This window comes from Rattus rattus, chromosome 10, assembly GCF_011064425.1.
Source record: "Rattus rattus isolate New Zealand chromosome 10, Rrattus_CSIRO_v1, whole genome shotgun sequence".
NCBI lineage: Eukaryota > Metazoa > Chordata > Mammalia > Rodentia > Muridae > Rattus > Rattus rattus.
Genome location: NC_046163.1, coordinates 7399406 through 7413482, shown reverse-complemented (window position 1 = coordinate 7413482; position 14077 = coordinate 7399406). Strand labels below are relative to the sequence as shown.

Sequence of the window (14077 nt, the reverse complement as noted above, 5' to 3'; positions counted from 1 at the left end):
TAATCTTGAACTCTTGGTCCTATTTCATCCACTGCCCGGTCAGCATGACCTTGGTGAGGACAGAGTGACACAGTTCCTGCCCCCTGGGACAGGGACAGTGGATGTGGGCCTCCACCCGTGCTAGCATTAAGACTCCATGATAATCAGATAGCACAAGTCCTGGAGGCACAGGTGTGGCTAATGTCTCAGCAAAATGGTAAACACTGGGACCCTCATGACGGCCCCTAAGGCTGTGGGAAAGAGCTCTAAAAACATGAGTTTGAAAGTATATAAGCTTGGGCTAGAGAGATGGCTCAGTGGTTAAGAGCACTGTCTGTTCTTCCAGAGGTCCCAAGTTCAAATCCCAGCAACCACATGGTGGCTCACACCCATCTGTAATGGGATCCAATTCCCTCTTCTGGTGTGTCTGAAGACAGCTACAGTGTACTTATTTTATATATGTAAATAAACCTTTTTTAAAGAAATATATAATTTCTCAACTATGCAAAATAAAGATGAAATATGAGTTATATGGGGGGCTTCACGAATCTAAAGGAGCAGAGGTAGCTACGCTATGAGCCAGCTTGTCAGAAAGATACAAAGGCAGGCAGGTTCCTGAGTTCAAGGTTGGTCTGGGACAGAGCAAGATTAGGTCCAGGTACGGTAGAAATGTTAATTTCAGGACAGGGTCCTACCCAGCTAGTTTATCCTCTATGCTGAACAGAGGCAGGCAGATCTCTGAATTTTTTTTGCAGTGCTAAAAGGATATATGTGCTTGCTGTTCCTAAGAATTAAGGGGTTGGGGTCACAGTATGCAGATTCATGGGATAATCAAAAGGAAACATGAAGTAAGTGGCTGGATTGCTGTGTAAAGTAAAGATTAAGATCTTCAGATGAGCTCTAGAATTGTAAGAGAGAACTGCTTGGAGAACGGTCTCACTGTCTTGAGTTAGAACAGAGAGAGAGAGAGAGAGAGAGAGAGAGAGAGAGAGAGAGAGAGAGAGAGATTTCAGAAAAAAAGCAGATCGGAAAGTTGGGCCCATGGTTTGACTGCAAGTCGTTTGTTTACGGCACTCCCAGACACCCCTTCCCCAGAAGCTCTCTCCAAGCCGAGGCTGGTCCTTGGCACTCTACCCTGAGTACGTGTTACAGGCGTACACTGCCTAGTGTATGGAACCTTGTACCAGTGCTAGGAGAGCGCTCTACCAACACAGCTACATCCCCTACCTATGTTTTGAGAAGGCTCTCCCTAAGCATTCCAGGATGACCTTGAACTCGAGATCCTCCGGCCCTGGCTCTAAGCGCTAGGGATAAAGGCGTGCGCCAACGCAAGCATCAACAAGTGTCCTTAAGGAGAAAGTTCACGTGGAGATGGAGGCACTGACTGGTGTGAGTGAGGCTAATCTCCCCACTCTCCGGATAATCTGTGGCTGGAAAGGATGTGGAAGACCGTGCTGGGAAGACTCCTGCCTTCTCGGATTGACCGCTCTCTGTTAACTTTCCATTCCTGCCCTGCTCATTGGCCTCTCTGAGTGACAGGGATCATGAGCTGATTCTAGTTTCATGACCTATCTGTGTGCTGGAAACCACTTGGATAAGAAAGGTGTGGGGTGCACAGCTCTACCGCAGGGCAGGGCAGGGAAGTGCCATGCAGACGGGACAGCCAGCTAAGGGAGATGGAGCTCAAAGAAATGGTGCCCTGTGGGCAGTCCCTGGCTTAGGGCTCTGTCCTATGTGTCAGTCCATTCTGGGTCCCACTACGGACTGAGAGTCCCCTTTAGAAAGAATGGCATTCATTCAGTACTACCTCTACTGTCTTTTACGATTCCTGGTTCATCGCGGGCTCTCGGTAAGTATTAGTTATAAACTAAGTGCATTAGGATATTATTGGACTGGGGCTGGAGAGATGGCTCAGAGGGTAGAGGCTCTTTCGGAGCAAACCTGATGATCTGAACACAATCTCTGGTCTCAATAAACAGAACTCTGGAGCCAGTCCCCTCGGGATCCACATCCCTCTTACCCTTGAGCACCTCGTTGATGTACAAGTTGAAGTAGTTTACTCTCACTGAGTCGTCAAAGAGGTCCGCTTCTTCCCCTACTGGCATGCCATTCCCAGCCAAGAAGATTGGAAGTTTGCCTTTCGTGTACTGCATAGACGCGAACCGAAGCAGCCTCCTTATGCCCCAGGGCACCACTCGGATCCAGGGAGATGCAGTGTGGGGCCACTCGGGGTCCACGTGCTGGGAGAAGCCTCCGATGCTATCGTAGCTGGCGGTGCAGGTCTGCCGCCCAGCCTTGCTGATGAGGCGGGAGGTGTAATGAGACAGCCCCAGGAAGTCCGCAGAGCCCTTCAGGAGCCGCTTCTCCGCTTCAGTGAACTCTGGGAGTTGGGCCAGAGGACGGCCACACTGCTGGTTTATGTGCTGGATCTGGGCCCGAAGGGTAGTGGGGTAGTCCCCATCTACAAAGATGGGCTGTGCGAACCAGCCCAGCATGAAGTGGAGGAAGCGCTCAGCAGCTGCAAGGTCCTGAGGACTCTTCCTATCCAGGGGCTCCGCCCAGTCTGAATTGAGCACGATGCCCACGCGCCCCTGCTGCTGTGGGCGATGGTGAAGGTCGTAGTGATGCCAAGTTCTGGCATGTGCCTTGAGGATCAGGTGAGCCACCTTGAGAGGGAGATAGGAGGGGACATGATGTCAACGGTGGCATTAGCAAGTCAGTGTCCACAAGTTACTGCTGAAATTACACGGGCAGCCTTGGGTCTGGGGTGTGGCTGGGTTGGTAGATGGCCTCACAGTCACAAAGCCCTGGGCTCCCTTTCCTGCAGTGAACCTGGTGTGCTGGTGCAAGCCTGAAACTCCAGAACTCTGGAGGTGGAGGCAGGAGGACCAGACTTATCTATGGCAAGTTCAAGGCCAGCCTGGTCTTGAGGTTTGAGGCCCTCTTTCAAACAAAGGAAAGAGCTACCGCAGCTGAACAGCAGTGTGGACTTAGGTCTGATGACAGTGCGTTGAGTGACCCAGGATCACTAAACTAAGGCCAATTATGAAAATGCCACAGAAGCAAGACCATACGAAAACCCAGTACCGGACAGGATCAGTCCTAGTGACAAGAATGTTATCTGTGACATTTACTGTGGACTAAATTGTGTCCCCTATATGTACATGTGAAGCCCTAAGTCCCGATGTCGTAGTGTTTGGGAAGGCCCTTGGGAGGTGGCTGGGTAGGACAGGATGACACTGGTATAAACGGAGCCACCAGTGGGTATGCTCCATTTTTGTCCCCGCCCCCAATCCCCATGCTCTCTCCTCCCTGGAAGACCTAAGCTGTCTACAGACAAAACACAAACTACACTGGAAATGAGAGCAGGCTAGTTCTTGATCACAGACCGTTTACGCTGTTTAAGCCTCCGTATCTTGTCACAGCAGCCGTGACACAGGTCGTAAACCCTGAAGCCATAGGAAGTGACTGCTGAGGGCTGTGGTTCAGGGTATAGAGCGCTTGTCTACCTGCTCTTGAGGTTCAAGACCACGAAGAAATGGGGACCACGTGAAGCTGTAGGGGACAGTCCACCCACAGGGCCACAAAGAGAAAGAAGAGGGAAGAAAAAATTTTCGACAACATTGCCAGCTTGACAGAATTCAGAACCACCGAGGAGACACACCTGAGCCTGTCTGTGAGGCAGTTTCTGAGGGAGTTTCAAGTGGGGTTAACCGAGGTGGGAAAACCTACTCAAAGGGTGGGTGGCACCGGTCCATGGGCTGGGCTCCTGGACTGAATAAAAAGGAGAATGGGAGCGGAGCTGAGCGCCAGCGTCCGTCTCTCTCTGCTTTCTGATGGCAGCGGATGCTATGTTCCTGGCTATATCATACCATGTCACATGCCCGGCTAAATCATGCCAACGTCACATGCCCGGCTGCATCATGCCAATGTCGCATGCCCGGCTGCCGACGCTGTGCTTCCCCTGCCTTGGGAGGGGCTGTGCCTTGGCTTGTGAGGCAGAAGAAAGCCTTAAGTGCTTTCCACAGGTATTTTGTCAAAGCAATAAGAAAAGTAACCATGACATAAGTGAAGGAGAAAAGCAAAGCCTTTCTCAGCCCAGTGAAATATCTCAGAAAATCTCAAGTGTAAGAAAAGCTTATGGCAAAGCAAATCCATCATAGTCCACAGGTCTGGAAAAGGCCCTAAATGATGCTCTATTTTGACTTCTGTAGTTCCACTCATTTGGGCAAGTTCACTATATGGCCTGTGTGTGTGAGTGAGTTTGTGTGAGTTTGTGTGAGTGAGTGAGTGTGTGTGTGTGCGCGCGCATGCGTGGGTGCGTGCATGCATGTGTGTGTGTGCATTTCTGTACAGTGTCTCCTAAATGTTTCTTCTATCTGACTTTATTATTGTTACTGTTTTGTATGTGTACTTGGTAAGAATATTATGAAGATTTACCTTAGTTGGGAAGAAAGACGATATGGGTTTTATGGTGCCACCCGGGCTGGCCTTAAACTCAACAGCACTCGTGCCAAAACCTCCCAGATGCTGGGGCTGTAAGCTTGGGCCATGCCCAGCTCGTTTTGTAAGAAAATATCTTACTTGTATGTGTGCTTATTTCTTGAAATCCAGCATTTGTTCATGGATGCAAAAGAGAAGAAAAGAAGAAAAGCTTACACAAACCAGGCTGGGTGGCTTGGTCTGCAAGCCTAGCTCTTTAGAGGCTGAGACAGGATTTCTGTGAGTTTCAGGTTAGCTTGACCTACAAATGGTGACCTATCTCAGAAACCCAGAGCAAATAAACAAATGAATATGGTTAAAGGCTGTGGCTATGGTTAAGTTACACAGGTAAGTGCTTGCCCACAACGCACAAAGCCTATCCCCCTCCTGGTCCACCGGGGCTGTCTGAAACTTGGCGTGGCAGCACGCACTGCCATCCCAGCACCAAGGAGGTGGAGACTGAACCCAGCACCACCTGCATGCTCGGCCAGAGCTCTACAACTGAGGTCCTCCAAGCCTGGAGCTTGCCTTTGGAGTCAAGAAGTCTTGACAGAGGGGCTGAGGGTGTGGCTCAGTTGGTAGTGTGCTTGCCTATGATAAAAGAAGCCCCGGGCCTAATCCTCACCGCTGCTGCTTAAAGATCAGGCATGGTGGTAGATCTCAGGAATGCAAGCAAGAGATCAGGAGTTCAAGGTCATCCCCAGCCCCATAGTAAGTTAGGTATCAGCCTCAAGTGCATTAGACAACACTAACCAAACGTACTCTCCGCCCTCTCTCTGAACTCTTCCAAGGACAGGACGGAGAACGTGTTTCCTAATTGACAGGAGTTGCAGGATGGGAGGAAGTACCTTAAAGGAAGCCATTCCTGGGTCCGAGATGGCTGGTGCGTGCTGTCCAGTACCATAGCCTGCATAGCTTATCACCCATGGCTCGTGGAAGGTCACCCACAGTTTCACACGGTCCCCGAAAGTGGAGAAGCAGAAGGCTGCGTAGTCCAAGAAGGCGTCCACCACACTCTCGTTCAGCCAGCCGCCTCGCTCCTGCAGGGCCTGAGGCAGGTCCCAGTGGAACAGTGTAGCCATGGGCTCGATGTGTGAGTCCAGCAGGCGGTCTATCAGTTTGTTGTAGTAGGCGACACCTTGGGGGTTAGGGGTGCTCTTCTGCCCAGTGGGGAAGAGGCGGGACCAGGAGATGGAGAATTTGTACACCTGAGCCCTGAGGCCTCGGAGGAGGGCGACATCAGAAGCTGGTTTGTGGTAACTGTCACTGGCCACCTTTGCTGTGGCTTGTCCCTCGGCAGCATTCAGGTTACCGTAGTGATCCCAGATGCTCGGCCCTCTGCCGCCTTCCGCCCAGCCTCCCTCCACATTAAAGGCTCCTGTGGATACGCCCCAGAGGAACCCTTCTGGAAACACGTCTTGCAGGAAAGCATCCCTTTCCTCCTTAGACTGGTTAGCAAAGGCTGCCCAAACTCTCTGGTAGGCTGACCCAGGGGATGAGGGTACAGCTGTCTCCTGCTGCTGCTCAGTCTGAAGGGCCAGGCTGTCGGTTAAAGAACATGATGGGCTGTGGGATTGAAGAGACATAATTAATGACTGAGTTACAAATGTCGAACAGGGTCAAGCATGCTGGCTCATGCCTTCAGTCTCAGCACTCAGAAGGCAGACACAGGCAGATCTCTGTGAGTGTGAGGCCAGACTGGTCTGCAGAGTGAATTCCAGTTAAATAGTGAACCTCATCTAAAGAAAGGAGGAGGAGGAGGAGGAGGGGGAGGAGGAAGGGGAGGAGGAAGGGGAGGAGGAAGAAGAGGAGGAGGAGGAGGAGGGAGAGGGGAGGTGGAGGACAGAAAGAAGAAAAATGGGGGAGGGGGAGTTGCACAGCTTTAAGCTACACACCAAAGATAGCCCCCATCCCACGTCCTAGCACTTCAGATAAATCCACCCTTCCTATGTGGCATGCCGAGCTGTGTGTCTCCTGCCAAGCATTCTGGTTGTTGAACTGGGTCTCTCTTCCTCATCTGTGACACCCAAAATTCTCCAGGAAGAAAACCCATCCTCTACCTCCCCATACTTCAGCAGGTTCTCTGTCTACTTCCTGTCTGAGGCGGAGACCCTAGTCATATGTCAATGTTGGCTCTTCACTCAGGAAAGGTACCAGAAGGTCAGGGGTCGAATGGCAGAAGCTCAGCTGGAGTCATCTGTGTAGAAGCCCGTCTGATTTTAGCTTCTTGGATGCTCATCCCTGAAGTCACAGCCCTGCACAGCTCATCTGACTTCTCGGATGGTCTGGAACCTGTTCTGACCTGACCTGTCTGCTCATTACACCACGTATACTCACAGGACAAGCCTGACAAACAGACCTAGAAAAAGCACACGTGAGCTGCTGACTGGAATCAAGCTAAGAGAAGGGAAGTGGAGGGACAGCTGAGGAGCGTGTAAATCAGGGCGGCACCGATCTCGATCTCGATGTCGGGGATCGGAGAGCACTCCCGCCTGAGGCTCTGGCCCCCAGTGACTGTCCCCTCAGGGTGTGTACAGTTCACATGGTAGGCCCCCATAAGCCAAGGAATTTAGGAGTCCCAGCACTGCCTTTCACGTTGTTTAGAATTGAATATGGTATAACTGTGAAGATAAACCCAGTCTGCTCTAAATTCTTAAAACTATGCATGTGTGCACATGGAAATGTACACGTGTATGCACGTGTATTACATGGATGTGAGGTCAGAGGACAATGTGGGGCCTCATTTGCAACAGGGTTCTCACTGAACTCGGAGCTCACTGCTCCGGCTACACTGGCTACACCCAGATCCATCCATCTCTGACTTCAGCACGGGCTGACAGCTGTGTGTTACCGTTCTTGGCCTTTTATGCTTGTTCTGTGGGTGGAGCGCAGACCCCCGTGTTCACAGAGAAAGCACTTTATAGACGAACGATCTTTCCAGCCCAAAGTGTGTTTACAATTTTTTTTTTTTCGGAGCTGAGGACCGGACACAGGGCCTTGCACTTGCTAGGCAAGTGCACTACCACTGAGCTAAATCCCCAACCCTTACGATTAAGATTCTAGGGCCTGGGGAGATGGCTCAGCGGTTAAGAGCACTGGCCGCTCTTCCAGAGGACCTGGGTTCCACTCCCAGCACCCCACATGGCAGCTCACAACTGTCTAACTCCAGTTCCAGGGGATTCCATGCCCTCTTCGGGACTTTTCCGGCAATGCACATAAAGGGGGTAGACTGAGCAGCCAAACACCCAGACACAGAAAAGGAAGTCAGGTTCTCCCGTGTGTGCCCAGCATCGCTCTGCTGGTGTGGAATTCACTGCGGAAGGTGCTTCACACTCCACACTGAAAACCTGGGCCGGAGCTTAGTTTGTGAAGCGGCCATGGACTACTTAGATCTATACCTAACTGGCTTCTCTTCTTCCTTCTCCTTAAAAATTTATTGTATTTATTTACTTTTCGAGTTTTATTATTATTATTGGTTGTGGTGTGTGGACCGCTTCATGGAGTCCCTTCTCTTTTCTGTTTACATGGGACCTGAGACCACAGTCAGGTCACGAGGCTTGCCTGCTGTGAGGGTTAGTTTCTGTCAACTTGACTGCAAGCTAGGGTCACCTGGGAAGAGGAAACCTTCACGGAGGAGATGCTTCTGTCAGACTGGCTTCTACACAAGTGGGGCGGAGCACCGTCTTCTTAATGGTGGGTGTGAGAGGACCCATATCTCGGTGGGTCGTACGCCCTCTGGGCAGGAGGATAATAAAGCAGGCAGGGGGGTGAGGGGCAGGGGGCTCAGACTGTGTAACTGTAGTTACAAGGGATACATGCAGACAAAGGATTAAATTAAAAGTATATAAATAAATCTTTAACAAGAGATAGCTCGAGAGAAGGAAAGAAAGGGAGGGAGGGAGGGAGGGAGGGAGGGAGAGGGCTGAACAAGTCACAGAAAGGGAAGTAGTGAGCAGCATTCCTCCGTGGCCTCTGCTTCAGTTCCTGCCTTGAGTTCCCACCCTGACTTCCCTTCATGATGGAGTGTGAGCTCTAAGATGAAGTACACACCTTCTTCCCCAAGCTGCTTTGCTCAGTGTTTATCACAGCAACAGAAAGCGAAGTGTGACCCAAGGCCTTTGCCTCTGAGTCGTCAGCTAGTCCTACATTTTACTGATTTATTTAGAGGCCGTGTGTGTGTGTGCGCGCGGGTGTGCGGGTGTGCTCTCACGTGGGCACACATGTACACACTGCATATGTGTGGCAGTCAGGACACTTTATCTGTTATCTCCTTCTAACATGTGAGCCACAGGAGTGACACTCGGGTCACCAGGCTTGGCTGAAGCGTCTTTACCCACTGAATCATCTAGCTGACCCCATAGCCTGCTTCCTCTGTCACGTGCCGCGTCCACTTTTCCCAGTATCTTCAACTAAAAGGCACAGGTTCAGATACCAGCTCTGCTAGCTGTGTACACCTAGGAGAACGGGACAGTGAGGAAGCAGACTGTGGGGGCCCAGATACTTCACAGGGAGGGGCTGCTTCCCCTGCAGCCTTCCCTCTGAGCCTCCTCCTCTCATCTGCTAATGGCTATATCTGTTTGCTGTTCCAAGGGGCCAGCACAGGGCTGGAGAGGCTCAGGAGTTAAAATCGACTCCTGCTCTTGCAGAGGGCCTGGATTTAGTTCCCAGCACCCACATGGGAACTCCAGTTGCAAGGGTCTGATACCTGTTTTAACCTCTGTATGCTCATTTGGGCATGGCGCGTGCACACACACACACACACACACACACACACACACACACACACACAAAGACAATGGTCCCCGGTGACTGCCCTTGTAAAGAACAGCAGAGCCCACAGTGCCAGTTTCTTACAGTTAACTGTGCAAGTGACATACATACCTCTCCTCAGAACTGGACGTACAGCTCAGGAATGCATTAACATCAAAGCCAACAGTTTGGACTTGGTCTTTATTTATGGCTATAAGAAAAGAAGTTTAGTTGACTGCCTGTGAGATCAAGCACAAACATGCAGTTTGCTTTATTCTAAAACCAGCCGGACCCCAGCAATGATTCTCACCGTTTTGTTGAGACAGGGTTTGTTTGTAGCCTTTGCTGTCTGGAGCTCACGCTGTGGAGCAGGCTAGACTCAAACTCAGAGATCTGCCTGCGCTACCTCCTGAGTGCTGGCATTGAAGGTTGCACCACCGTGCTCAGATAGGAAGACATTTTAAAAAGAGGGCTGGGGAGTGACTTGGGAAAGTGCCTTGTTGGTAAGCATGAGATGCCCAGCTCAGTCCCCAGGACCACATAAAAAGCTGGGCACGGGGTTGGACTCTCATTAAGGAGTCATCTGCTCTTCTAGAAGACCTGAGTTCAGGTCACAGCACCCACTTCAGGTGGCTCACAACTGCTGGTAACTCCATTTCCAGAACATCCAACACCCTCTTCTGTGTTCCTCATGCAACTGCACCCATATGTGTACACACACACACACACACACACACACACACACACACACACACACACCAAAAAGACTATCCTTGAGTCTAAGGCCTGCCTGGGCTACATAGTAAGTTCTAGAACAGTGGGTAGAACAGCGGGTCCCACACCTAGAAGTTTTTAGCGTCTTAGGTGCCACTGGGCACCTGTAAGGGGAACACAGGCTGTTTCCATGCTCACAGCTCCCACCTGAAGCCTGAAGATTTCCTGTCTGTATTGGGCATCTCTACAGAGATCTTGACATCTCTACAGAGCCTCTGAGTGTCTTGGGGCAGACGGTAGGAGCTCACTGTCAGGGAAGGCAAGGGACCTTAGCCTTATTGGTAGGCTCCCAGTCCAGCCATTTTCCTCCCTCATGGGAACCCCAGATTCCAGTATTGCCACCCAGCAAGCCAATGTACAGAACATCGCTCAGCACTTGTCACATGCTGGTCCAGTCACCTTCCAGGAGGCTGAAGAGCAGTGAGGAGGGGCTCGTCCCGGTTGCTGGGCAGTCCTCAAGTTTTAGGGTGTAGATGAAAACTTTCACTTTTGGCTCAAGGTTCTAGAAGAGACAAAGACCAACAAGTGTGCCTTTAGCAATGGGAACCGGTGAGATGCCCTAGGACAGTGACTTGGGCTCTGAGGGAAAAAGACACCAGTCAAAGACCATCGCTCACCAACCCTGCCCAGAGGAAGTGACCCACAGCAGTCCCTTTCACAGGGCACCTCATGAGCCAGCAGCCACATTAGGGTCAAGAGCAAGGTGCTCGTGTCAAGAACCTGTGCTACCCAAGAAGTTTCACCAGGAAGCCACCGCCACTATGTTCATAAGCATCCCTGGCTTTGGGGTTTGGGGCATTCTGGTTTGTGGGGTTGAGTGGTCTGTCTGGCACACATGAAGCCCTGGGCTCCATCCTGGTAGCACATAAACTGGGTGTGGTGGTGCAGGCCTATAATCCCAGCATGGGACATGGAGGCAGGATTAGCAGTTCAAAGTTAGCTACAGGAGGCCAGCCTGGGCTATATAACCACCCCCCACTCACACACACACTATATTTTCGAAAGGGAATGAGAAAAGAATAGGCAAACAAACTGACCACAGCTGAACAAGGTAGCCCCGGTTGCATAGGTGTTTCTATTCTTCTCTTTGTACTTTGGACTTGTTTCAAACTCTCCATAATAAAAGTCACAGAAGAGGTCACATTGCTGACTCCACGGTTAAGAGCGCCGACTTCACAATCACAGGGACTGGAGTTCAGACCCCAGCACCTGTGTAAGGTCTCCCACAAACATGTGGCTCCAGCTCCAAGGGATGTGATGCCCTCTTCTGGCCTCTGTGCTACAGGCGGACACCCTTCCCTCACAGCACGAGGCGCATGCACTTACAGAAAGGTGACACAGTCACACGGAAACACACACACTTGCTGTTCTGAAGAGTCAAGGCACTGACACTGTTAGGACCTCAGCACGTGTGGCTGCCTTCGCTCTAGTCTTTTGGTGTCATTATCTTTTGAGATTGTTATTTCATTATAACACTTCTTCCTTTCCTTTTCTTCCAGCCTCTTTCTTTTGGTTCTTTTTTTTTTTTTTTTTTTTTTTTTTTTTTTTTTTTGGAGCTGGGGACTTATCAGCTGTCATTGCCGGCAGCGCTCTACCACCTGACTAAATCCCAACCCCTCAGCCTCTTTCTTATCAGCATGTATGCATTATATACATATATAAATATAACCTGTTGAGTCCTTAGACCGTATGCACGTTTGCAGCGCTGACTATTTACACAGGTCCGTCAGTGTGCTCTCAGGTGACCATTTGCACGGGACTGTCAGTTGGTGAGTTCTCTGGGGACGACCCCTCTCCCACCCCAGCTCTGCTCAGCCGCCTGCAGATCTTGGTGCGGAGTTGAGGCTTCGTGGGCTCTTCTCCGGTTTTGAACATCCGTTGCTGTTGTCCTTGTTGATCTCACGTTTCAGCAGTCACGTTGGTGAGATGTTACGGTTGTAGCATGCGGTGTTTCTAGGAGACACGGACTCCCGAAGTCTTTCTTTCCCTCCCTCTTCCCCCCCTTCAGTGTCTTTGGTGTGAGGGAGAATTATCTTGAGGCTGATATGTTTAATGCCACTTAAGAGTGTTTTGTTGGTGGTCCTGGTCTGATGGCTTCCGCATATACCTTTCCTCATGACTGCTTGTGCTGATGGCCTCTCTTCCCCATGCCTCTCTCTCAAACAGGGTCGCATGTAGCCCAGGCTGGCCTTGAACTCAATGTTTAGTTGAGAATAATTCTGCTAACTCCTAATCCTCCTGCCTCTACCTCTATTAACACACTTGGTTTCTGCCATGCTGAGGACGGGACTCGGGACTTTGCACATTCCAGGCAAGCAGACTATCAACTGAGGAGCCACAGAGTCCACAGCGAGCCTATGTCAAGCTCACGGCGAGCCCATCTCAGGCTCAGCAGGCCTGATTGAGCAAGCTGAAGGTTCAGCCCATGCCTTAGTCAAAGCATCCCATTTCTAAAAAGCTGTCCAGAGTCTCTGCCACTCACCATCAAGATGGAAAGGGGCTCACATTACCTGCAGTTCACTCAGCTTCTGTGGAAGAGTCGCCACGCTTTGGCATTCGTAAGACAAATCAAGAGAGAGGAAATCCACCGAGCCCTAGAAGTAAGGAAATCACGCCATTAGGAACAAGGTCCTGTTCAGGAATGAGTTGTGACTCTCCCCGTGACTGAGCTTGATCTTGGGATTCCCTGGGAGAACTCTGGGATGTGTGTGCACGTGAACACCTAGTGCCCCAGCGGGAACGTGTGGTTAGATAGTAAGTGTGTAAATGGGTGTGCTGGGTGTGGGGTGCACCGAGGGAGGGAATCAGCATCTGGAGCTCCCTGTGCCCCAGGCAGCACACTCCCCTTTGACCTTTGTGATATCTGGGGACCCTCTCGGGGCTGGGGTTTGGTTTTAACTTCAGGTCATAGTTTGAAGTCCTCACCAGTCAACCCTGGCTTGACTAGTTTACTAGCAAAGAGCACAAGCTACAGAGTCCCGATCAGCCATGCTCTAACCCATACTCTGGTTAGGGACTCTGGCCCTGCTGAGTGTGTAGCTCAGTAGGAAGGGTGCACCACGTAAACAGAGCATGGCGGTGCACGTCTGTAATTCAGCATTCTCGTCCTCGGTTACCTAGTGAGTTCAAGGCCAGCTTGTGCAACATGAAATCTTGTCTTGAAGGGGAGGAGGGAAAGGAGAAGGAAGAGGAGGAAGAGGAGGAAGAGGAGAATAGAGGGTTGGCTCGGAGGATAAAGGCACATGCCATCAAATCTGTGGCCTGATCTACCCCCAGATCCCACATGACAGAACTGAGACCCCTCAAAGTTATCCTCTGACATCCGCATAAGTACCATGGCATGTGCATACCTGTACAGTGACACACAGACACAGACACACACACAGACACAGACACACACACACACACACACACACACACACACACACACACACACACACACACACAACGTAATACATTTTTGTAAAAGGAAAGAAGGAAAAGGAGGGCCAGGCAGTAGTGGCGCACACCTTAATCCCAGCACCTGGGATACAGAGCCAAGTTGATCTCTGAGTTCAAAGCCGGCCTGGCATACAGAATGAGTTCTAGGACAGCCAGGACTATGCAGAAAATCCTGTCTCAAAAAAGGAAAAGTGACAGTAGAGGGAGGAGCTGGAGAAAGGGCTCCGTCAGTAAGTTCTCTCTGTGAGTTCTGAGCCTCAGTACAGGCCTGAAATCCAAGGGTGAGTCTTGTTGTTTTGTTTCACTACTGCTTGTCTCTGTGCAGTACTTGGCTGGCCTGGGATTCTTTAAGTAGACCAGGCTGACCTTGAACTCATAGAGATCTGCCTGCCTCTGCCTACCAAGTGCTGAGGCTAAAAGCATGTTTTCCGTGCTCTGCCCAAGAGTATGACTTTAACTGAATTCTGGGAGATCAGGGAAGGTGGATGGGGGGTTCAGTGGCCGGCCAGCCTGGCTGAGTCAGTGAGTGCCACGTTCAGAGATAGAAACCTTGCCTCAGGGGAGGGGAGGGGTGGACCGTGACAAGGGAAGACGCCAATGTTGACCTCTGGCCTCCACAAGCACCCGGAGGCACAGGATGGTGCATTTGCAC

The 14077-nt window shown here is 50.9% G+C and overlaps 1 protein-coding gene across 1 annotated transcript in view; it reads right to left on the bottom strand.

Moving 5' to 3' along the window:
* Positions 1-14077, bottom strand: part of Lct (lactase) — a 43059-nt gene that overhangs the window by 16914 nt on the left and 12068 nt on the right. Inside the window, exons 3-7 of the mRNA XM_032915165.1 lie at positions 12495-12578; positions 10384-10486; positions 9343-9421; positions 5310-6027; positions 2000-2645 (exon numbers count right to left, since the gene is read on the bottom strand). Coding sequence (XP_032771056.1) covers positions 2000-2645; positions 5310-6027; positions 9343-9421; positions 10384-10486; positions 12495-12578 — 1630 coding nt within the window. The remainder of the gene's footprint in view (positions 1-1999; positions 2646-5309; positions 6028-9342; positions 9422-10383; positions 10487-12494; positions 12579-14077) is intronic.